The sequence below is a fragment of the Chionomys nivalis genome, chromosome 12, assembly GCF_950005125.1.
Source record: "Chionomys nivalis chromosome 12, mChiNiv1.1, whole genome shotgun sequence".
Classification (NCBI taxonomy): domain Eukaryota; kingdom Metazoa; phylum Chordata; class Mammalia; order Rodentia; family Cricetidae; genus Chionomys; species Chionomys nivalis.
This window is the reverse complement of record NC_080097.1, coordinates 49,196,609-49,219,803: the sequence shown is the minus strand read 5'-3', so window position 1 is coordinate 49,219,803 and position 23,195 is coordinate 49,196,609. Positions and strand designations below refer to the sequence as shown.

General features: G+C 46.6%; 1 protein-coding gene across 1 annotated transcript; it reads right to left on the bottom strand.

Annotated features, from left to right (window-relative positions):
• Positions 1 to 340: 340 nt before the first annotated feature.
• Positions 341 to 23,145, bottom strand: C12H8orf74 (chromosome 12 C8orf74 homolog). Its single transcript, XM_057785678.1, has 4 exons — positions 23,098 to 23,145; positions 19,996 to 20,188; positions 2,383 to 2,798; positions 341 to 580 (listed from the first exon to the last, which is right to left on the bottom strand). Exons 1-4 carry the CDS (start codon positions 23,143 to 23,145, stop codon positions 341 to 343), a joined length of 897 nt encoding a protein of 298 aa, XP_057641661.1.
• Between the last annotated feature and the right edge of the window lie 50 nt (positions 23,146 to 23,195).

Here is a 23,195-nt window from a genome sequence, read left to right as displayed (position 1 = left end):
CCAGACCCAGAGCCCTGAGCGCCGGCTCTCCTTTCTTCAGCTCTGTCTCTGGGTGACTGATCTACCTGACCTCGCTCCATCTCTCTCCCGGCATGCTCTGTAAGACCTTACACCACTCGTATGTCCAGGGAAGGAGAAACCCAGGGCATGTTCTGCTCAGGGAACCTCTGTGGTCCCACTGAAAGAAAGGTCTGGCCTAGGCAAGCAGCTACCCTCTCCCATCACACCGTGGTTTCCAAGACAGAGACAGCACGAGAGTGGCTTTGTTTCTTTTAATCACTAGGAGCTTCTGGTCCATGCTGCTTCTCTCATGGGTCCTTGGGCAGTAGTCACCAGCCTCCTACTTCTTAGCTTTGCCTTTCTTTCCTTTATTGGCTTTACTGGCCTTAGGAGAGTCCTCTAGGGTCACTTGGCCAGCAGTGATACAGGGAAGTGGGGGTGGAGGAGCACTGAGGCTCAGTGTCTTCTTCTGCAGCCTCAGGTCCAGGATATCAAAGGCCGCCTGGATCTCGTACTGCAGAAGCTCCTGCAGGCATGCGATCTGGATGTGGATGGCCTCGCTGACCAGACGCTCCAGAGCCTGCAGGACACACACCAGTGAGCGTGCTTGGAGGCCAGCCAAGGCCCATCCTCCCACCGACAGCTGTGGCTCCCCAGAGTGGTGGCCATCCTCTCTGGACGTCACTGCCTACATACACCGCCTCTCTCCCTTTCCCCGTCAAGTCCTGGGTAGCAATTTCCTTGTGTGTGTCATTTGTCCCTACATTGTTCTGGGACCAGAGGCCAGGGCCAAGTCATGCTCCACATGGCCATAGTGAGCTCCTCCCACCTTCCGACTGTCCTTACATCGCACAGTCCTGGTGACTTCATCGGAGGGGACAGGTAGGGCTTTAGAGAATGGGGTTAGCTTTGGACCAGTCCATGACAAGAAGAATATGAGCTCAACTCCCATTTGCCATCCTAGCAGGACACACTGTGACCCCCTTCACATTCCTAATCCTATAGTGTTCTAGAGCTATGACAGAGAAGTTATGCATGATATCTGGGAGTGATGAGGGATAAACATTGGGATATACATTGTTTGTATATACATACTTAAAGTCTGGTATGCAGTTTACTCCAGAATATTTCTTGGGTGTTATTTCAATATAAAATTTATGTTCTTCCCCGGATCTTTAGAGAAGGACTGAACGCTACAAAGATGCTCATTTTCCCTGTGGTGACGGTTGTTGAATGCCTTTCTCGGGCTTACTGCCAGGGATCCCAAGCTTTGCTGGAGAGCCCCATGGAAGATTTAAGGGGAGCTGAGAGGCATGGTGGAACAGGAGCTGGCATTCAGCAGCCCTCTCTTGCCCTAGTCTATGGACTCCACAGTATCCTAGAGCACGGTCCTTAAAGGGCCTGGAGACAAGCTGTCACTGAACTTCCTGGACCCCAATTGAATGTCTGCTATTGTTGTTTTGTGACAGAGTCTCATGTAGTTAAGGGTGGTCTTGAACTCTTGATCCTCCTACCATCACCACAGTAGTAGGATCATAGGTGTACACCACCATGTCTGACTGCCTACTTGAGATGTCTTAATGTACTTAGCATGTCTCGTCCTGTTACTATGTGTAAGGAGCCTTAACCCTGGATGAGTATCATCCAACCTGCTGGGTTATTATTTTGGCAGTTTCTCAAATATCATTTTGAACTTCGGAGGAATACTTTGTTTGGGCCACACATCAGAAGTCAAAATTAACCAAACAGCAACCAGAACCCCTTCAATACAATCTTGCAACTACCTCTCCTGCTGTGTCTCTGCATGTGCTCTTCTCTCTCTCTCTCTCTCTCTCTCTCTCTCTCTCTCTCTCTCCTCTCTTTCTCTCTTTCACACTCACATGTGCATGCACACACACACACTTCCAGTCTTCTCTGAGCTAGCCGCTCACACATTTTCCCTGAGCTGTGTGCACCCTGGGTCTCCATGATGGCTGCTCTGATTGCAGACAAAGGGCACTGGGACATTCCCCAGCAGCTCAAAGATCCATGTTCCCTTTGTGACTCTGTCAGTGGAATCTGTCACCAGTCAATGACACGGAGGGAAGAGCTGTGGCTTCAAGGTCTGCAGGCCTCCACCAACTGTGAACTCTACTTCACAGTACCTTCATGGTGTGAGGCAATGATGTTCTTTAACCTCATTATTGTCATCAGGAAAATGGGGACATGAGTTTCTATTCTGCCGGGATGCTGTTCAAGGATCTGCATGCAAAGTCTGTGGGAGATGCTAGATGCCCATATGACTCTCTGTCCCCACTACCAGGGCAGACAGTGAAGGAGGCCTGTGTGTTAGTCCAGTCTGCTGTGTCTCAGAGATCGTGGGGCTGGCAGACAGAGCCTCACCTCCCTCCTCAAGGTCGGACGGGGCTGCAACTGCGCTGGAGCCTCCTCGACCCCGAAGGCCTTCTGCAGCCTGTGTGCCTGCTTCAGGCTCAGCGTCTCCTTCAGCATTAACATGTTTGAGCGCTTCTGTGCTTCCGCTGTGCTTAGTTCAGCCACCTGCTGCTCATGACTCCACACATCCCGATCTGTGCCATCTGTCAGCGGCAGGGGCTGGGGCGGCGCACACATTTGCACGTGAGCAACTGTCAGGTTGACTTCCTGGTCCTGGCTCAGGACATACTGGTAGAGTCGATAGTGTCGGATGAAGGTGTTGTGGAAGTAGTCACAGAGGGCCAGCAGGTGGGTGACGTTGAACTGCTTCTGATAATCTCGGAGCTTGTTCCCTAGGACTGTCACAGCCTCCGTGATGGAGCAGCCTGGAAGTACAGAGGTACAGGGGACAGGGTATAAATTGAACTGTGACCCCGGGGTTCAACCTCAGAACCTGCATCCTGACTCTGCTTCTCCAGCCACTCATTAGCTCCCAAGAGCTCAGGGGTGCATCTCATTTCCCACTTTATCTTGGTTTCCAGGAAGCCCAGGACCGATCTCCTGAAGTAAGTTGGATTTATGGCATTTTCCCTATAGGACTGTTCCATCCTTCTGTCTTTCAACTCTGTTCCGACTTGCTTCAACTTCAGATTCCTCAGGAAGGGGAAAAGGAAGTACCAAGGGGTTTCTGTTGTTTGTGGGAAAGAAGGTGACTGAAGATGTATCCAGGTAACCTTTATATTGGGGACAAAGTTGGACAAATAGTGTTGACCTCACATAGAAAGTCAGCTATGAGAACAGCACCAAGGATGTCATTGCTCAGAGAGGGACCATTCTCTCCTGTCCCTTCCCATGCCTGAACCCTCTAGGTACCTCAGGGCAATGGATGGAGGCAGACCTCCATCCAGGCTGCCGGGACCTGACACAGGAATTGGTACCCAAAGAGTCAAGGCAGAAGGCTGTGCAGATAGGTGGCAGCAACTATTGGTGGAAAAGTAGGCAGCAAGCAGATGGGAGGGCCCATGGGCTTTGTTTTCAGCACGAGACATTTTGGAGCATCTGAGTAGCAGGCTGGAGGTGAGCAGAAGTGGGTTCTTGGGGTGGGAGCGGGATGGCTGTGAGCAGGAGCAACAGGCCATGATGGAGAGAATGGCGCATTTGGAGGACTGTCTGGGAGCAGGTGCAGATCTGGTTCACCAACCAGAGGTTCTTGGCAGTACCTTGGGAACAGTGATTGTACCAACGCCTAGTGTCCCTTGCAACCCTATTCTTGTCAGAGCTGGGTGTCTGAGTAGGGAAGACTCCTCTAATGCAAGGACAGCTGATGGATAATAGCAGCATCCCCCGGGAACACAATGAAGGGAGAATCTGCACTCTGAGGAGCAGCTTGGCCCCTCATCTGCTACCGGCCTGGGTCCAGAAGCCAACCCAACTCCCTCTTGCTGTGCCCTCTTGGGCTGGTACTTTCCTGAGTGACTCTGCTGTGTCACCTCTGTCCATTATGTTTGGGCTCACAGCTTTAGTTCCTCACAATAGGAAGGGAATGGTGGAGTGGGACAGACAGTGGTGTGTGAGTATTGTCGCCAAGGCTATTACATATGGTGGAGGCTCGGGAAGCAAGCTGAGAATGGACCCAGAGGCAGGTGTCCCCTCAAAGGCTCTCTCCTCATGACCACTTCCACCCAATCTACTCCTCATAGAGGCACCACAGCCTACAAAAGAGGGCCAGACCTGGGACTAAGTACTCAAAATAAAAGCCTGTAGAAGACGCTACATGTTCAAATCCTAACATCATTCAGATTCCCGCCTTGCCATTTTCTTGAGCTCCTTTGACACACACACTTTGTCTTCTTTCCTCTTTCAGTTTAAAAATCTTATTATACTGAGCCACATAAGGCTATTTTCATGCAAGTTCATAATGCACTTTAAATACCCCCCATACTCTATGACCTTCCCCCCTCATCCCTTCCTCTCCATCAGCCCCCTAGTCAGTATTGTTTCCATTTCCTTGTCCTCTACACATGTATGACTTTAACTCTACAATAACCACATGAGACAGAAACAGAACAGATTGAGGACCCAGACAGAAACCCATGCAGCTAGAACAAAAGATTCTAAAAGGATACATTGGAGAAAAGACAACTTCTTCAGCCAACAGTGCTGACAAATCTAGGAATCCACATACAGAATGGGACTAGATTCCTATCTCTTGCACGTTGGTTTATCAAAACTCCCAATGAGTCAGAGAGAAACACTTTTAATGCGACAAAAAGTATCTGAGCTCTGAAGTCCAGCTCTACCAATGGCCCTCATCCTTAACATTAAAATTTCTTTGTCTGGGTTACTTAAGCATCACATACATCCCGGTCAGTGGAAAGGAAGGACTAGGCCCAGTGGGAACCCCTGTCTGTGCCTCTCAGGCCTACACTGTAGAATCCTAGGGAACTTTCTGGAATGCAGATAGCTCCCTCCACACAAAGCCCTGCCCCATCTACATTAGAAGATGAAGACTGGTTCCTAGGGCAGGATTGCTTTTAGCATTTCTTCCTTGTATCAGAGCCATGGGATCCCGGCATGGGCTACCAAGCAGGATGAAGGGCAACCAGCAGGAATACATGCAGAGCCTCCACCCTCTGCATTCACTTCTGGGTGACCTGCCCTCTGCTGGGGTCTTTTCTGCATATGCGTGGGTCTGGGCTGCTCATATTTGTAGGCATGTTGGCAGATTTGCTTCTACTTTTGGAGGGGGTGGTAGTGGTTGAACATGATGTGGGATAGGCAGTCTTGGCCTTGGGAGCAGGTGCGGGCAAAGATGAGGGCACAGGTATGCTACAGATTACCTAAGCAAGAATGGAGGATGCATGGATAAATACCTGCGGTGCATGCGGGGGCCCAGGATGAGAAAGGCGGGGAGTCCAGAGGGGCTGGACAGAGGATGGACGGGTGCTGAAGAAAAGGCAGGAAAGTGTTCCTGTAGCATAGAATGCTTATGTTCCTCCAAGATAACCCCCTCGGGGGTAGGGAAGCAAAACCAAGAAGCAAGAGGTTGAGCAGGCTTCAGATTGAGATGGCAGCCAAGTAGAGGGACCACCAGGAAGACATTGTTTCTGTCCATGAAAGCTGGCCTGCAGGCCTGAGTGAAGCCCTGTGTGTGAACAGTCACAAGGACTCCTCTAAGCTCCTCGCAGTGAACCTACCAGAAAGTTACTTTGTTCTGCATGCAGCCTGACTTGGCCTGGCAGTGCACAGGGTGGGGAACCTGTCCCTCTACGTGGATGGCCATGTCCGCTGCTTTCTCCAAGGCCATCCCATCCTCTGCATCCTCAGCAGCCATACACAACATCTGTGAGGCCCAGTCATGTCCCGATCTTCCTATGATTTGTCATACAGCTTTCTTGACAGGTAGGGAAATACTAGTGCAGCCTTTGCGTGGGTCAGTGGGAAGAATTTGATCCGTCAAATTGGTCAACTGGCTGAATTTGAACTCTACCAGAGATGCTGCCTGGGCTCAGTAGACCTTGTCCCTCGCTGCCGTGAACTGCACACTCTGCTCCCTGCATCCCAGTGACTCAGCACCGAGGGATTAAGCAGGAGAAGTCTCTGGTAGAGGCAGGCAGAGCTGGGCCTGCACATTGCTCTTCAATAACAGGGAGTGGCCTTCATTTGCATTGGCCACTGGGAACTTCCTGAAGTCTGTCCCCAAACCCCTGGAGGCCCACACCTGTGAGGAGGAGCAGCGTGGAGGAGGAGAGGAATGATGGAAGAGGGGTGTGGGGGAGGATCTGCCGATGGCAACACAAGATGCTTGCTTGCTCCAGCACTGGGCAAAAAAGACCTGGAAGGGGAGTGCTGGCATCTCCATAGCAGCACAGGAGATGAGCCCGATCTGAGGGGTGCGGAGGACATGGAAGCGGTGAGGAGGGACTGATCTTTCTGGATGGGCACCCGGTGATTAGGTGTCTCCAACAAGATGGTCTGGTTGCCTTGTTTTGGATCCAAGGCAGAAGAGTCAAGACAGGACACAACCTGACAACATGACTTTCTTAGCACCTGAGCGAGAAGCCAGGCCTGCGGTCTCCATCAAGCTCCCTTCTGTGTTCCCCAGCATCCAGGAACCTCTGTAGTGACTACCAAGGCAGCGTTCACCTCAGGGTTGGAGAATCCTATAGCATCGTGTCACACGCCCCTGTGCCCCTTGGATTCCCAAACCCCTCTCAGCTCAGGGAGGCTCATCCTTATTTATCCACAGGGCACACTGGGTCTCAGAGAGAGGCTGAGAGATTCGCTCAAGGATGCACAGATGGAGAATGGCAGAGTCCGAATACAGCACCGGTCTCTTGCCTCCAAGTGGCTTCAAGCTCTCTTTGAAGATTCTTAGACATAGATGCAGAAAGGACCTCAACTCTCTCAGATTTCTAAAGGCCATTCTGTAGTAGGTACTATATCAGTGATGCATGGTCTGAGCCAAAGACCTTGAAAATAAACCCTTCCAAGGATACCAAGCAGCCCGAATATGCTAATGAGTTCAGCCCTATCATCAACAAGGTGGAGCAAATGCAATGCTTTTCAAATCTCTTAGGGGGTAGATCATCTCTCTAGACCAAAGGTTCTTGTTATTCTAAAAGTGGATAACTGAGGTCCAGAAAAAGGGTGGAACCTGTTCCAGCCAAGGGACCAGGGTCTGGTCCTGGATTTTGTTTCAACTCCTAACTTGGGGAAGAGAGATATTTCTACTTCTTTTCCCTTGATCCTGTGGCTTCTTGTGGTCAGAAGTGTCTCTGAACGTAGCTGGCCACAGTTCCTGAGGAAAGGAAGGTCTAGGCTGGGGCAGGAGACACCGTTCTTCTGTTGCCCTGAGTGTGTGTGCTATGTCTGCCCTGCTGACCAATGGCCAGGGACACACAGCACTTTGAGATGATGGCTGTGAGATTTCTCCACCTTTGCCTGGCACTGTTTCCACGTCACCTGCCTATCCCTGGGTCTCTGGGATGCTGGCTCCTTTTCTCTTTAGAGCAAGATGTCCCCACAGGAAGCCCCCCTTCTGCGGAGGCCAGTGGCACTGCAGACACAGGAGAGTAGGCAGTCTGATTCCAAAACCCCTGGAGAAGGACCGCCAAGATCTTCCCAGACTGCCAGGCTGAAACTTCCCCTCTGCCCTGGGCTTTAAATTGGAGTGACAGCCTTTCACTGATCTCCGCCCCCTTGGCTGGCAATCCCTGTGAGTTCCCCACTGAGCCCAGGCTTTGACACTGGGAGCTGAGCTCAGAGTTTGGCTTCTCCACAGAGTAGCTCAGTGAATCCGTGAGAGCCCAGGCCGAGGACTCACGGAGATATAGTTCACACCTGGTCACAGCATGTTCTCGCTTGTACAGGTGACTCCTTCTAGAAATCAGTGCTTTCATCTGGAAAATGGAGCCAATAAAAATTTTGCCTTGTCAGGTCTGAAGACAGTGACTATCCAGGGCTTCCCATAGGAATAATGTGTTTTTGTGTGTTCACCCTCTCCTTTCTCCTTAGGTCTCTACCAGCACCTCCCTGGGGATAATTTGGAATCTATCTGGCTCTCTAGGGGTGAGGTACCACCTTAGGGCCCTGGGTACTAGATGGTGACCGCCATCCTGTTTCTTGATAGTCACCTACTGTCTGGTGTATGATGTGGGACATGGGTGTCCGAGGATACTAAAATGTGCTCTTGGATGGGTTGGAGGTAGATCAGGTGACCTCCTGTGTCCCTTTTCACTCTAAGAAACTGTGAGGATTTCCACGGAGCTGACAACCCTCAGAGCCATAGTGGGCTACAGTGGGTGCTGGGAGTATACCACAGTTTAGGGAGCTGTGACTCTGCAACCCCATCATTTTAACTGTTCCCCTGCCTGAGATGGAAGCAACCAAATAATCCTCCGACGTCAGGGACCTGACTCTGTACCCAGCCTGCCAATCAGCTACTTTATACAGCACCTTTTCCAGGATGCTAGGGACTCAATTGGCTGAGGAAGGGCAGGAATAAGATGGCAGATGATCACAGTCAATAGATGGAGGACTGACATCCGTCCATAGGTGGTATAGACAGCTGGCAGACACAGGTTACTCTCTTAGTCTGTGCTGAGACAGGAACCCCACTGGAGCCCTCCTGCTGGTGGCTGGGATCAGTCCCCAGGCTCAGGCTGTAACTCAAGGTGACCGAGATAGGAGGGCAGCTTACCTGGCCCTCCTAGGTGCTTCTTCCTGCATGCCAGCTTCCTATCCCACTTGAGGTAGGGGCTTCCCTCAGCTACCTCTCTACCTCTCCAGCCCGCCTACACCCCAGGTGCTCAGGTCCCTGATCAAAATGCAAAGTCACCAAGCCGGGTGTGGATTCTGAGTCAGATAAAGTCCTGGTTTCAAATCCTGAACTCACTTACCCTAGGAGCATTCTTAGGAAAGTTAATCTCCCTGGGTCACAGCATCTCACCTTTGAAACACTTACTCTCGTACCAGACCATAGGGGAGATTATTGATGCCACAGGGAAGGCTAGACTTTTCAGTCACCCTTGGCAAGATCGACAGTCTGGCCAGGGAAGGAGAATGCTTCTGTGGCAGGCTTGTTGACATAGTTAGCTGTGACCTCACTCTGCATGCTGATTGAGTCTACCTCACCCTCACCCACCCCGAACTGCTCTTGTTTTCTTTTATATGGACTCTTGTAGTATAGTACAAGATGGCTTCTGTCTCAATCCCCCAAGTTCTGGGAAGATAGACATATGCCACCACATCTGGCTTCTTCATATTTATGCACTGGACACCTAACCACCCCCAAAGACCTAGCATGGTTTCTTGGGAGGAGGCGATAAGGCCTTTAAAGTAGTTGGGGGGTGGGGTAAATGAAGCCGTGTAGTCTGAGTGGGGTCTTAAGTGAGAAGTAGTGGACATGGACAGAAGGGGACCACGTGAGGACATGGGGGGAGGGTGGTGGCAGCTGGAGGCCAACGAGAGCAGTCTTAGGAACAAGCAGCCTGCCAATAACTCTTCCTGGACTTGCAGCCTCCAGAACGATAAGGAAGCAAGTGTATGTATGTTACCGACTCTTGTTGCCTATGGCACTTTCAGGGGTGGCCCGAAGCATCATATCCACCCAGGGGAAACTCTAAAGTGAGAGTTGCCAGTTTGTCCCAAGAAACTTTCTGTATCTCCACCAACGGCCTTGGAGGAAACTTTGGCAAAGAACCTCGCTCTAACGCCTCCTTCCTGGCCTGGTCTGGGGGTACCTCTTCTCAGTCTGTCACCTGCTCTCTGCTTTGCTGGACTGGGGTGCTGCAGGGGTTGGTGGTGAGGGTACCGAACTTCTCCATGGCCATGAGTACCCTGGGTGGAAGAGCCATGCCGGGTAGCCTGGTGACTCACTGCTTACTCCAGGTCTGGGCTGCTGGGGACAGGCAGGTGGCTGCCTTCCCACCCTGTGGTGGCCTAGTGACATTTCCTGGAGAATCAGGAGTGGCATTGGGTGGAACTACGGATGCCAGGATCATGACACATTCTGCTCTGCTTCTATTAGTTGCTTCTCCGGGCTGCCTTCCTATTAGCGCCGGGATTTTGTGGCCAGGCAATCGGACAGGGGTGTCTTCCAACTTCATGTGTCCATATTGTCATGGCAACAAGATGTGGAAGTAGGGAGCTGGCTGGGAAGAGTCCTCCGGGCAAGCAGAGGCCAAGGGCTGCAGAGTGAAACTGAGGTAGCTCAGGCTGCCTCAACCCCCTTCATCCCTTCCTTCCTGCCCATGGCTTCCTGAGCAACCGCATGTTGGGTTCCCTCTTTTTCTCCCGACTCCCCGATGGCTTGGGTACAGAACATAAAGCCTGCCCTTTCCTGCCATTCTCTCCCAACCAGGATGTGGGAGACTGGAAGAACCCTGCCCTTTGACCCTATGGCTAATGATCTCACCCTAGGCCAGCTGGATGTGAGTTTCCCAGTCTTCCCGGAGGCTGACCCAAGAAAGTGCCAAGTACAGAGCCTGGAATTGAGACCAGAAGATCCTGGGAGCCCTTTTTCCAGGACGAAATCAGCTTATGCTTTTGAATAAAGGGCTGCCATTTCCCTCCCAGTGCTGGGTTCGATTGGGCAAGGAGATAAGCTGAGCTGGCAGCCATCCTGGCAGGGCTCTGAATCACTGTTGTGCAAACACAACCCCTCCTTAAACACTGCCTGCCAATGTCCTCATCTGTCGTGCAAACAAAATACAACCGTCCTTAGCCTAGGTTAGCCACAACAAAGCACCCCAGGGAAGCCACCTGCCAAGAAGAGTGGCAGCCAGCGTGGATATATCAGCCGGAACAGAAACTCTGGTGGTGTTGGCCTGTGGCCCCCACCGACTGCGTCCTATGCCAGTGCCTGTCATAGGTGTGATGTACCTAGGAGGGGCTGGGGCAGGATGCAGGGTAGGTGTGCCCTCATCAGGACAGTGCACAGCTCTGTCACTCATCCAGAGAGGTGCTTGTGTGCATGTGTGCCAGGAGAGGTCACAGCCTAGAGCAGCTGGGTTAGATGGCATGCAGAGATTTCCTGGGCCTCTTTTCTGCTGATCCATAGCCTGAGCTCATCTGCAGATGAAGGGAAGACACACAATGCCTTGTCCTGGCGCCTTATTCTGGACCATTAGCTTTTCACTTAGCCCGATGCACTTGACAGAAGCTCCAGCAGTGTGACTGGCCGAGGGAGTGCAGAGACAAAGCTGGAGTTTACAAACACATCCTCTGTCTACATTGGTGTTCCCTCTGCTGGTGAGACTCCATGAGCTCCTAATAAATGAAGGTGGGTTCGTTTGAAGAAGCTAATGTGCTAACCAACTGCTTCAAGAATAAGTATGTGGAAGAGAGAAAAAAAATGTTTATGCAAGGACATTGCTATTGGACTGCCAGTTCCACCTGATCCAAATTGGAGGGTGCGTAGGGTGATTTCTGTGCCTGAGAAACAACATCAAACCATGGCACTGGAGGGAGGATAATAGGATGGAGAACATTTGTCTGGTTTTCTCAAAACATAGAAAAATTTCAAAAATATTAGCATTGACAATCTCCACCGGGAACAGAAGCCAGGAGCAAATTCAGTCCCTGGAACCAACACAGTTCTGGGACACTGGGGGATCAGGATTGAGCCAGCAACCAGATTCAGAGTCAGTGATGTCCACCAGAACATGTACAGGGGAGTAACCGCTGAGCGAGTGAGCCAAAGCCAGAGACCAGTGAGGGTCTGGTTGTGAATCTGAGACCTTCAAGGGAGTAGGCCTAAACCAGAACCCTGGTGGATCTGGGCATGGGTCTAGGACCTCCCAGGAATTAGGCCTGAGTCGGGACCTCTGCCAGTCTGGGCATGAGAGAACCTGGGACCTTCGAGGAAATAGGCAGGAACCAGAGATCTCAATTGGTCCAGGCATGAGTCTGGGGCCTCAGAGGGAGTAGGCCTGAGCCAGGACCTCTGTGGGTCTGGGCATTGGTCTGGGACATCAAAAGGAATAGGCAGGAACCTGAAACCTCTGCAGGTCCAAGCATGAGTCTGGGACCTCTGAGGGAGTAAGCAGGTCCTCTGTGGGTCCAAGCACACCAGAGCCTGGGACATCCAAGGCAGTAGACCAGAGCTAGAAACCTTTCCAGGTCCAACTCCAACCCAGGGACTTCTGCAGGAGGGGACCTAAACCAGGATTTGCAGAAACAGGGCAAAGCCGGCAACCTAGGCAAAAGTAGGCCTGAGACAGCAAACTCCAAGGGAGCAGAACAAAGCACAGGAGTGTTGAGCTATCTCCAGGAATACAGAGTAACCAATTGGGTAACTAGAACTGTGACACTGACTGTACCACGAGGAACAACCATTTGTGCTTTGGATTCACTGGCATCTAGAAGATTATTCAACAGAATCTCAGATAGCCCCAACCACACCTATTAGAGGAAACGATGAGTAGTAAAGGTAAGAACATACGCAACACCACAAAGAGCAACACAATACCAGTAAAACCTAAAGACCCTACAACAGCAAGACCTGAACAACCAAATATAGATGAAGCAGAAGAAAATGACCTAAAAAATAACTTCAAGAGAATGTTTGAAACTTCTTAATGTTTGAAATTTCTTAATGAGAAATTCCTTTAAAGAAAAAGAGGAAAAGACAAACAAAAATTGAAAGACATCAGCAAATCACTTAAAGAAAACCAAGAAAAAGAAATCAAACATATGAAAGAAACTATTCAGGACTTGAAAACTGAAATAGAGACAATAAAGACACCACAAGTTGAGGGAATTATAGAAACAGAAATCATGAGAAAATGATCAGGAACCACAAATGCAAGCATGAACAGCAGAATAAGCAGAATACAAGAGATGGAAGAGAAAATCTCAAGGGCTGAAGATATGATAGAAGAAATAGACTCATCAGTTAAAGAAAACATTAAATTGAACAAAATCTTAACACAAAATATCCAGGAAATATGGCACACCATGAAAAGGCCAAATCTAAGAATAATAGATATAGAAGAAGGAGAAGTTCAACTCAAAAGTACAGAAAATATATTTAACAAAATTATAGAAGAAAACTTTCCCAACCTAAAGAAAGATATGCCTATGAAGATACAAGAAGCTTACAGAACACCAAATAGACTGGATCCGAATAAAAAGTGCTCTTGTGACATAATAATCAAAACACTAAACATACAAAGTAAAGAAAGAATATTAAGAGCTTCAAAGGAAAAAGGCCAAGTAACATATAAAGGTAGACCTATCAGAATTACACCTGACTTCTCATTGGAGACAATGAAACCCAGAATGTCATGGTCAAGTGTTATGGAGACATTTAGAGACCACAGATGCCAGCCCAGACTACTATCCCCAGCAAAACTGTCAATCACCATAGAAGGACAAAACAAGATATTCCACAACAAATCTAGATTTCACCAATACCTAGCCACAAACCCAGCCCTCCATGAAATACTAGAAGGAAAACTCCAACCCAAGAATTTAGCTACACCAACAAAAACACAGACAATTGATGGTTTCATAGCAGCAAATCTCCAAAAAGGGAAAGATGCACAAACACCACCAACAATGAAAACTAAACTAACAGGCGATAGCAATCACTGGTCATTAGTATTCCTTAATGTAAATGGACTCAACTTACCTATAAAATGGCACAGACTAACAGATTGTATATGAAAACAGAATCCATCTTTCTTCTGCATACAAGAAACACATCTCAATCTCAAAGGCAGACATCATCTCAGAGTAAAGGGTTAGGAAAAAATATACCAATCAAATGGACCTAAGAAACAAGCAGGTATAGATATCCTAATATCTAACAGAATAGACTTCAAATTAAAATCAATCAAAAGAGACAAAGAAGGTCATTTCATATTAGTCACAGAAAAAATCCATCAAGAGGAAATTTCAATACTGAACATCTATGTCCCAAATACAAGGGTACCCTCATATATAAAAGAAACACTTTTAAAGCTTAAATAATACATTAAACCCCATGTGCTAATAGTGGGAGACTTCAACTCACCACTGGGCAGGTCAATCAGACAAAAACTGAACAAAGAAATAAGAAAACTAACAGAAGTTATGACTCAAATGGACTTAACAGACATCTATAGAATATTCAATGCAAACAGAAAAGAATATACCTTCTTCTCAGCACCAAATGGAACCTTCTCAAAAATTGACCACATACTCAGTAACAAAACAAACCTCAACAAATACAAAAAAATTGGAATAACCCAATATACCTTATCAGATCACCATGATTGAAAACTAGAAGTCAACAGCAATACTAATTCCAGAAAACCCACAAACACATGGAAATTAAACAATGCTCACCTGAATCATTGATGGGTCAAAGAAGAAATAAAGGGAGAAATTAAAGACTTTCTAAAATTCAATGAAAATGACCACACAACATACTCAAATTTATGGAATGCAATGAGAGGGGCAAGTGTTAAGAGGCAAGTTTATAGCACTAAACGCCTACATAAAGAAGCTGGAAAAATTTCACACTAGTGAGTTAACAGAACATTTGAAAACTTTAGAACAAAAAGAAGCAAACTTACTTAAGAGAACTAGATGGCAGGAAATAAATTGAGAGTGGATATCAACAAATAGAAACAAAGAAAACAGTACAAAGAATAAATGAGACAAAGAGTTGATTCTTTGAGAAAATCAACAAAACAAACAAACCTTTATCCAAACTAACCAAAAGGCAGAGAGAGAACATCCAAATTAACAAAATCAGAAATGGAAAGGGGGACATAATAAGAGACATGAAGAAATACAGAGAATCATCATGTCATATTTTGAAAACCTGTACTCCACAAAATTGGAAAACCTAAAGGAAATGGACAACTTTCTGGATAAATATTACTTACCAAAATTAAATCAAGACCAGATAAGCAATTAAACAGACCTATAACTGCTGAAGAAATAGAAACAGTCATCAAAAGTCTCCCAACCAATAAAAGACTAGGACCAGATGGTTCCAGCTCAGAATTCTACAAGACTTTAAAAGAAGAACTAATACCAATACTCCTCAAATTATTCCACACAATAGAAACAGAAGGAACATTACCAAACTCTTTTTATAAGGCTACAATTACTCTAACACCCAAACCACAGAAAGACATTATTAAGAAAGAGAATTACAGACCAATCTCACACATGAACATTGATGCAAAAATACTAAACAAAATACTAGCAAATCGAATCCAAGAACACATCAGAACAATTATCCACTGTGATCCCAGAGATGCAGGGATGGTTCAACATACAAAAATCTGTCAATGTAATCCACCATATAAACAAGCTGAAAAATAAAAACCACATGATCATCTCATTAGATGCTGAAAAACCTTTTTTTATTATTAAAATATTTATTTATTATATGTACAATATTCTGTCTCTGTGTGTGTCTGCAGGTCAGAAGAGGGCACCAAACCTCATTACAGATGGTTGTAAGCCACCATGTGGTTGCTGGGAATTGAACTCAGGACCTTTGGAAGAGCAGGCAATGCTCTTAACCACTGAGCCATCTCTCCAGCCCTGAAAAAGCTTTTGACAAAATACAACATCCCTTTATGATAAAGCTCTTGGAGAGAGCAGGGATACATGGAACACACCTAACCATAATAAAGGCAATATACAGCAAGCCAACAGCCAACATCAAACTAAATGGAGAGAAACTCCCAGCAATTCCACTGAAATCAGGAACAAGACAAGGTTGTCCACTCTCTCCATATCTATTCAATATAGTTCTTGAGGTCCTAGCTAGAGCAATAAGACACCAAAAGGAGGTCAAGGGGATACAAATTGGAAAAGAAGAAGTCAAACTCTCACTGTTTGCTGGTGATATGATAGTTTACATAAGTGATCCCAAAAATTCTACCAAGGAACTTCTACAACTCATTAACACATTCAGTAATGTAGCAGGATACAATATTAACTAAAAAAAATCAGTAGCCCTCCTGTACACAAATAATAAAAGGGCTGGGGAAGAAATCAGAGAAACAACACCCTTCACAATAGCCACAAAGAGCATAAAATATCTTGGAGTAACTCTAACCAAACAAGTGGAAGTCTTGTATGACAAGAACTTTAAATCTCTGAGGAAAGAAATTAAAGAAGACACCAGAAAGTGGAAAGATCTCTCATGCTCTTGGGTAGGCAGAATTAACATAGTAAAAATGGCAATCTTACCAAAAGCAATCTACAGATTCAACACAATGCCCATCAAAATCCCAGCAAAATTCTTCATAGACCTCGAAAGAACAGTACTCAACTTCATTTGGAAAAGCAAAAAACTCAGGATAGCCAAAACATTCTTGCACCATGTAAAGAACTTCTTGATGCATCACAATCCTTGACTTCAAACTCTACTACAGAGCTACAGTACTGAAAATAGCCTGGTATTGACATAAGAACAGACAAAAAGACAAATGGAACTGAATAGAAGACCTGGATATCAATCCACACATCTTCAAACACCTGATTTTTGACAAAGAAGCAAAAAATATCAAATGGAAAAAAGAAAACATATTTAACAAGTGGTGCTGGCATAACTGGATATCAACATGTAGAAGAATGAAAATAGACCCATATCTATCACCATGCACAAAACTCAAGTCCAAATGGATCAAAGACCTCAACATAGAGCCAGCCACATTGAACCTTATAGAAGAGAAAGTGGGAAGTACACTTGAACGCATTAGCACAGGAGACTACTTCCTAAATATAACCCCAGCAGCACAGATACTGAGAGAAACAATTAATAAATGGGACATCCTGAAACTGAAAAGCTTCTGTAAAGCAAAAGACACGGTCAACAAGACAAAATGACAGCCTACAGAATGGGAAAAGATCTTCACCAACCCCACATCAGACAGAGGTCTGATCTCCAAAATATACAAAGAACTCAAGAAATTGGTCACCAAAAGAACAAATAATCTAATAAAAAATGGAGTACAGGCCTAAACAGAGAACTCTCAACAGAGGAATCTAAAATGACTGAAAGACACTTAAGGAAATGTTCAACATCCTTAGCAATCAGAGAAATGCAAATTAAAACAACTCTGAGATTCCATCTTATACCTGTAAGAATGGTCAAGATCAAAAACACCGATGACAACTTATGTTGGAGAGGTTGTGGGGAAAAGGGAACACTTCTGCATTGATGATGGGAATGCAAGCTGGTACAACCCCTTTGGATGTCAGTGTGACGATTTCTCAGAAAATTAGGAAACAACCTTCCTAAAGACCCAGTGATAAAACCACTTTTGTGCATACATCCAAATGATGCTCAATCATGCCACAAGGACATGTGCTCAACTAAGTTCATAGCAGCTTTGCTTGTCATAACCAGAACCTGGAAATAAGGTAAATGCCCCTCGACCAAAGAATGGATAAGGAAAATGTGGTACATTTACACGATGGAGTACTACATAGCAGAAAAAAATAACGACAGCTTGAATTTTGCAGGAAAATGGATGGAGCTAGAAAACATTATTTTGAGTGAGGAAACCCAGACACAGAAAGACAATTATCACATGTACTCACTCATAGGTGGTTTTTAAACATAAAGCAAAGAAAACCAGCCTACAAACCACAATCCCAGAGAACTTAGACAACAATGAGGACACTAAGAGAGACTTGCATAGATCTAATCTACATGGGAAGTAGAGAAAGACAAGACCTCCTGAGTAAATTGTGAGCATGGGGACCTTTGGGGAGGGTTGAAGGGAAGAGGGGAGAGGCAGGGAGGGAAGCAGAGAAAGATGTAGAGCTCAATAAAAATCAATAAAAAATATTAGCATTTATAGGAGGAAAGAACAGCTACCCACTAAGATAAAAGACTTCAAAGTGTGGTCAATGACTATCTGAGTCAGGCAGTTTAAATTTTTTTTTTTTTTTTTTTTTTTTTTTTTGGTTTTGGAGCCTGTCCTGGAACTAGCTCTGTAGACCAGGCTGGTCTCGAACTCACAGAGATCCGCCTGCCTCTGCCTCCCAAGTGCTGGGATTAAAGGCGTGCACCACCACCGCCCGGCCCAGTTTAAATATTTTAATATAGCAAATGCTGTTCCTGGCTTGCATTTTTTCTGTTTATTCTTTTAAGTCTTCTACTATTTTAAGTCGCTGACATGACGATTCTTTTTTGTTATTTACGATGCTATCTGCCTCAGCTTTGCTTCGTTTCGGATACTAGAGGTATAAGTGATGTAGAGGGTTCTAATCTGCTTTGTGTCTTGCTTTGAGGATTTGGTCCCTGGAGCGTGATCGTCACAGCGGATGCTGTGTACATGTGGAAATGCTGACACCTCCTCAGCAGATAGAGAGATGTCTTTACTGCAATATGCCTTTGTGAAGGATAAATGTCTCGAGATGTCAGCTCTTTGAAGAGCCAAGTGGACTGTGGTGTGTGTGTGTGTGTACATGTGTTTGTAGTGTGCTGGCCTACACATGCATGTATGGAGGTCAGAGGCTAATGTTCGGTGTCTTTCTTAGTTGTTTATCTTGTTTTTTGAGATAAGGGCTCTCACTGAACTTAGATCTCACCATTTTGCTAGCAAATCCCAGGAATCAATTGTCTCTGCCTCTGCCTCCAGTGCTGGGACATACACCTCATATGGACATTTAGCACACTGCCCTGCCTTTAAGTGATTGCTGAGGACCCCGGCTCAGGTCCTCACATTGGTGCAACAAGCAATCTATCAACTTTTAAGAGTTTCTAACTTTTGCAGTTTCAGCATTTGGATCACAACCCAACAGCGAACCTGGGTGGCTGGCTCAGATGTTACCAGAGGGGAGAGAAAAGGGGGATCAAGATCAGGGCTGATGTTGGGCAAACGGGGGATGAGCAACCTAGTGAAGTCAGAGGCAGTGACGTAAGTCAGTGGGTCATACAGAAGACCCATCGTTCCTAACGGACGGCTGTTCCAGGACACAGGTGAGCTTGTGCTAGTGAACCTTCAGCAGCAGAGTGATGGTAACATAACTCTCTCCTTTACCAGTCTTCCACCTTCAGGCAAGGCCCCAAGTATTGTAAGCATGGCTTCTTGAATGCTTTCCACCTGTGACCCTTTTGTACCCCACCAATTTTATTTTGGGACCGGGTCTCACATGTAGCCCTGGCTGGCCTTGGACTCACTATGTATACTATAGATCAGGCTGGTCATATACTCACAGAGACCCATCTACCTCCCAAGTGCTGAGATGAAGGTGTTTCACCACCATGCCCAACTTCATGCCCTCCAAATGTAATACCACTCTGGATAAGTAGATAAAGAAAATAGGTATGCAAATCAATTTACCAATGATGAGTATTACATTTAAAACATTTTCCAGCAGATGTAGTTTTACTACTGATTAAAGATTAAGGTTGCATATTAATGAGATTATTTACTTGTTTATTTAAATATAAAAATGAAATCTTAGATGAATATTTAATACTTTAGAATATAGAATATCTTTAACATTTTTCAGACTCAACTAATGTTTTGATATTGCAATGCTGAGGAGCCTTGCTTCAAATAAATTCATAGTAAAAAAAATTACAAAAGTATGTCCCTGGCCATTTTAGAAACCAGTGGAAAATTTGCCCTAATCTCAAACCAAAATCATCAAAGGATATCTTTATGAAATTGAAGTCAGTGACTCAAATAGCAATTTTAAAAACCAAACCTTCTACCACAATGCAATCTGAAGATAAACTGATGTGATTCGCGTGGAGGAACGACGGTGGGAAAGACAGTTTTGTGTTTTGTAATTAATCCATCATGTTTCCATAATGACTCTGCAGTGACCAGTCCACAGCAGAGGGGACACCTCCCGAGGAACATAACCCATTATGGGGACAACCTTCCGTCCCACGGTGCAAGGGGGAGTCCATGAAAGACTCTAAGGAGGGGATTGACACACTTAGTTCATGGGCACAGTGTGAAGCGGTGCAGGATTTGCAGCCATAAGGATCAGGGATGGGGACCAGGGCCCGGGGCTGTGCTGCTTCTGGGCACAGTGCCTCTCAAGAGATCACCGGCTACTGGGAGCCCAGTGTGCCTGCTCTTGGTGTCATTCTTTCTTTACCTTTGGTCTCCTTGAGCAGCTCTTCCGTGAACTTGACCACCTGAACCACCTCGACCCATGGGAAGCCTTTGCCCACAGCAAAGATGACGCTGTCGTAGAGGGTGTCCAGCAGGATGCTCCGGCGGGCATCCCTCAGCTCATCAAATGCCTCCCAGTTCAGGAGCCTTCGCAAGTGCTCTCGCCCCTGGGGTTTCTGCAGGGGGTGTTACAGGGAAAGGAGACAATGTCATTACTGTGCATGACACTGTTGTGGGGCCCCAGGAAAATCCTGAGAATTACCAGGAATGTGGGGACCCCAAGGAGGAATCAGGCTTGGTTTCTAGACAACTGTTCCTCCCCTTCCTGGAAACTTGTTCTTTTGGGTCTGCTCTAGTGTGTCGGTACACATGTGTGGGTGTGCCCCTGTGTGTGTTGGTACACGTGTGTAGATGTGGTGCCATGTGTGTCAGTACATGTGAAGGTATGCTCCCATTTGTGTTTGTACACATGTGGGTGGTCTCCTACATGTTGGTACCCATGTGTAGGTGTGCTCTTGTGTGTGTCTGGGTGTGCTCTCATGTGTCTAGGTACATATGTGTGATGTGACCCTGTGTGTATCAGTACAAATGTGTGGGTGTGCTCCTGTGTGTGTAGGCACACATGTGAGGGTATGCTTCCAAGTATGTGGGTATACATGTATAGATGTGCTCCCATATGTGTTTAGGCACACATGTGTGGATGTGCTCCTGTGTGTATAGGTACACGTGTGTGAGTGTGCTCTCATGGTTGTGGTATATTATTCTAACTAGACAAAGATGTGTTACATTTGTTTATGCTACAGAATATTACTTTAACTGTGTAAAAGATATTACATTTGTTTTTGTTTTGTTTTTTTTTTTGTTTGTTTGTTTGGTTGGTTGGTTTAGTTTTTTGAGACAGAGTTTCTCAGTGTAACTTTGGCTGTCCTGGAACTCACTCTGTAGACCAGGCTGGCCTTGAACTCACAGAGATCCACCTGCCTCTGCCTCCTGAGCGCTGAGTGCAGGGATTAAAGGCGTGCACCACCACTGCTAGCCTGTGAAATGTGTTTAGGCTACATTTGTTTAACAATGCAAGGATGTGTGTTTAATTATGTCAAAATGTGTTGCATCTGCTTCACTTTGCCTGCCTAAAGCACCTGTAATGGTCGAATAAAAAGCTGAACAGCCAATAGCTAGGCAGAGAAAGAGAAGGTGGAGTTAGCAGTCAGTGAAAAAATAGGAAGAGAACGCTAGGCTCAAAAAGAAGAACAAGAGAACAAGGAAGATGCCTGGGGCCAGAAGCCACACAGCTGCCAGCCAGTCAGACAGACATAGAAACAACAAGAGAAAGAAAAGGTAAAAGCCCCGATGCAAAAGGTAGATAAAGAGAAACAGGTTAATTTAAGTTAAAAAGAATTAGCCAGAAATGAGCTTAAGCTAGGCTGAGCATTTATAACCAACAGGAAGCCTCACTGTTGTGATTTGAGAGCTGGTTGGTGGCCCAAAAGAAAAAGCCTGGAGTTAGTGGTGGTGGCGCACGCCTTTAATTCCAGTACTCAGGAGGTAGAGGCAGGCAGATCTTTGTGAGCTTGAGGCCAGCCTGGTCTACAGAGCGAGTTCCAGGACAGCCAAGACTACACAGAGAAACCCTGTCTTAACAAAAAACCAAACCAAACAAAAAGCCTAAAAAAACCTCAAAAAGAAATAGGGGGAGGGAGAGAGAGAGACAGAGAGAGAGAGACAGAGAGAGAGAGAGAGACAGAGAGAGAGAGAGAGATCTGGTACACTATGTGTGCGGGTACACATGTGTGGGTGTGCTCCCTTGTCAGTGTTCCTCTGTGTGTTTGTACACATGTGTGAGTGTGTATGTGGAAGCCAGAGGGCAGCCTCAGGAGTCAGTCATCGCTCATAGCCCCTGTGTTTTTGAGACAGGGTCTCTCACTGGCCTGAAACTGGCCAAGTGGTCTGGGCTTGCGGCCTGTCTCTGCCTCCCTATCATTGGCATTATAAAGCTTTGGTACCACCCATCTATGAAGTATATTCTAGGGATCAGACACAGTCAGGTCCTTGAGCTCATGTGGAGAGTCCTTGACCAGTTGAACTGTCTCCCCAACCCTACTTCCTCTTACTAGCACTCCTTTGAGAATTCTAACACTAACCCATGCAGCCCCAGGTTTAGGCACTTCCAACTAGCCTAAAACAAGTTAATTTCTCTTTGAGACTTCAGCTAGCTAACCTGATACATTCATACTAGAGTGCAAATGGCTGGCGGAGAAGAGGTTTAGTGAGGTGATGTTTAGCTGGATGGTTGTCCAGGCTCGCTTGCGGACTGAGAAGACCGACAGAGTAGACTTCTCCCTCAGCGGTACTTCTATAGCCTTTCTAGAACGGGTGTATAGTAGGAGAAGCAAGAGTCACTTCAAGGCTGGGCCGAGGAGGTGCACGCTCTTAATCCCAGCACTTGGGAAGTAGAGACAGGCAGATCTCTGTGAGCTCAAGGCCATCCTGGTCTACAGAAGCAAGTTCCAGGACAGACTCCAAAGCTACACGGAGAAACCCTGTCTCAAAGGGGGAAAAAAAAACACTTCCATAACAATAAGAAATAAGAAGATATAGAGACCTGCTGTACACAGGAGTCTGCTCTGCAGGATGAGGAGGCTCCAGCTAGGGGAATTCCAAGCAGATCAATGGCAGACCTCATGGCCTAGAACCCTGTTCTTAATCCCTGGCAGTTTCTGTTTACCACACGTCTCTATATGATGCAGTCCCTCCCTGCCCCTCCCATCAGCCAGAACCCCTTTGCCCTCCCTCACATGTGGGTTACAGCTCTAGAGGGCTGTTGGAGCCCCTGGCACCAGCTGGCAGGTACTGTCCTCTCCTCCCCTGTCTCTGATGGGCTGGTCCATAGCCTAGACTTCCCAATGAGCCCCAAATAGGCTATGACTCTAGAATTCCAGCCTCAAGCATCCATTGTGCCCTGGGAGGTGGTGTGTGGAGATGTTAGAAGTGCCACCCAAGAAGACAGCGTCTAGGATCCTTGCTGGGACACCTCCCCCTCCCCACTACACCCACTGGAGCAAAGGACTCTAACCCAGATCTTTACCTGAAACTGGAAGACTTCCTTCACTCCCTGGGGTGTTAGGAGTGCCATGGCCCTGGCTTCCCCCAGTTGCTAGGAGACGTCACTGGAACTGACTCAGT

Bases quoted from the DNA above. Each gene is read 5' to 3' on its own strand.
- C12H8orf74 (XM_057785678.1), bottom strand. From the start codon at position 23,145: ATGGCACTCCTAACACCCCAGGGAGTGAAGGAAGTCTTCCAGTTTCAG. The intron at 20,189-23,097 runs GTAAAGATCTGG...CACCCCCTGCAG, and splicing joins AGGAAGTCTTCCAGTTTCAG to AAACCCCAGGGGCGAGAGCA. The intron at 2,799-19,995 runs GTAAAGAAAGAA...CTGTACTTCCAG, and splicing joins GCTGCTCAAGGAGACCAAAG to GCTGCTCCATCACGGAGGCT.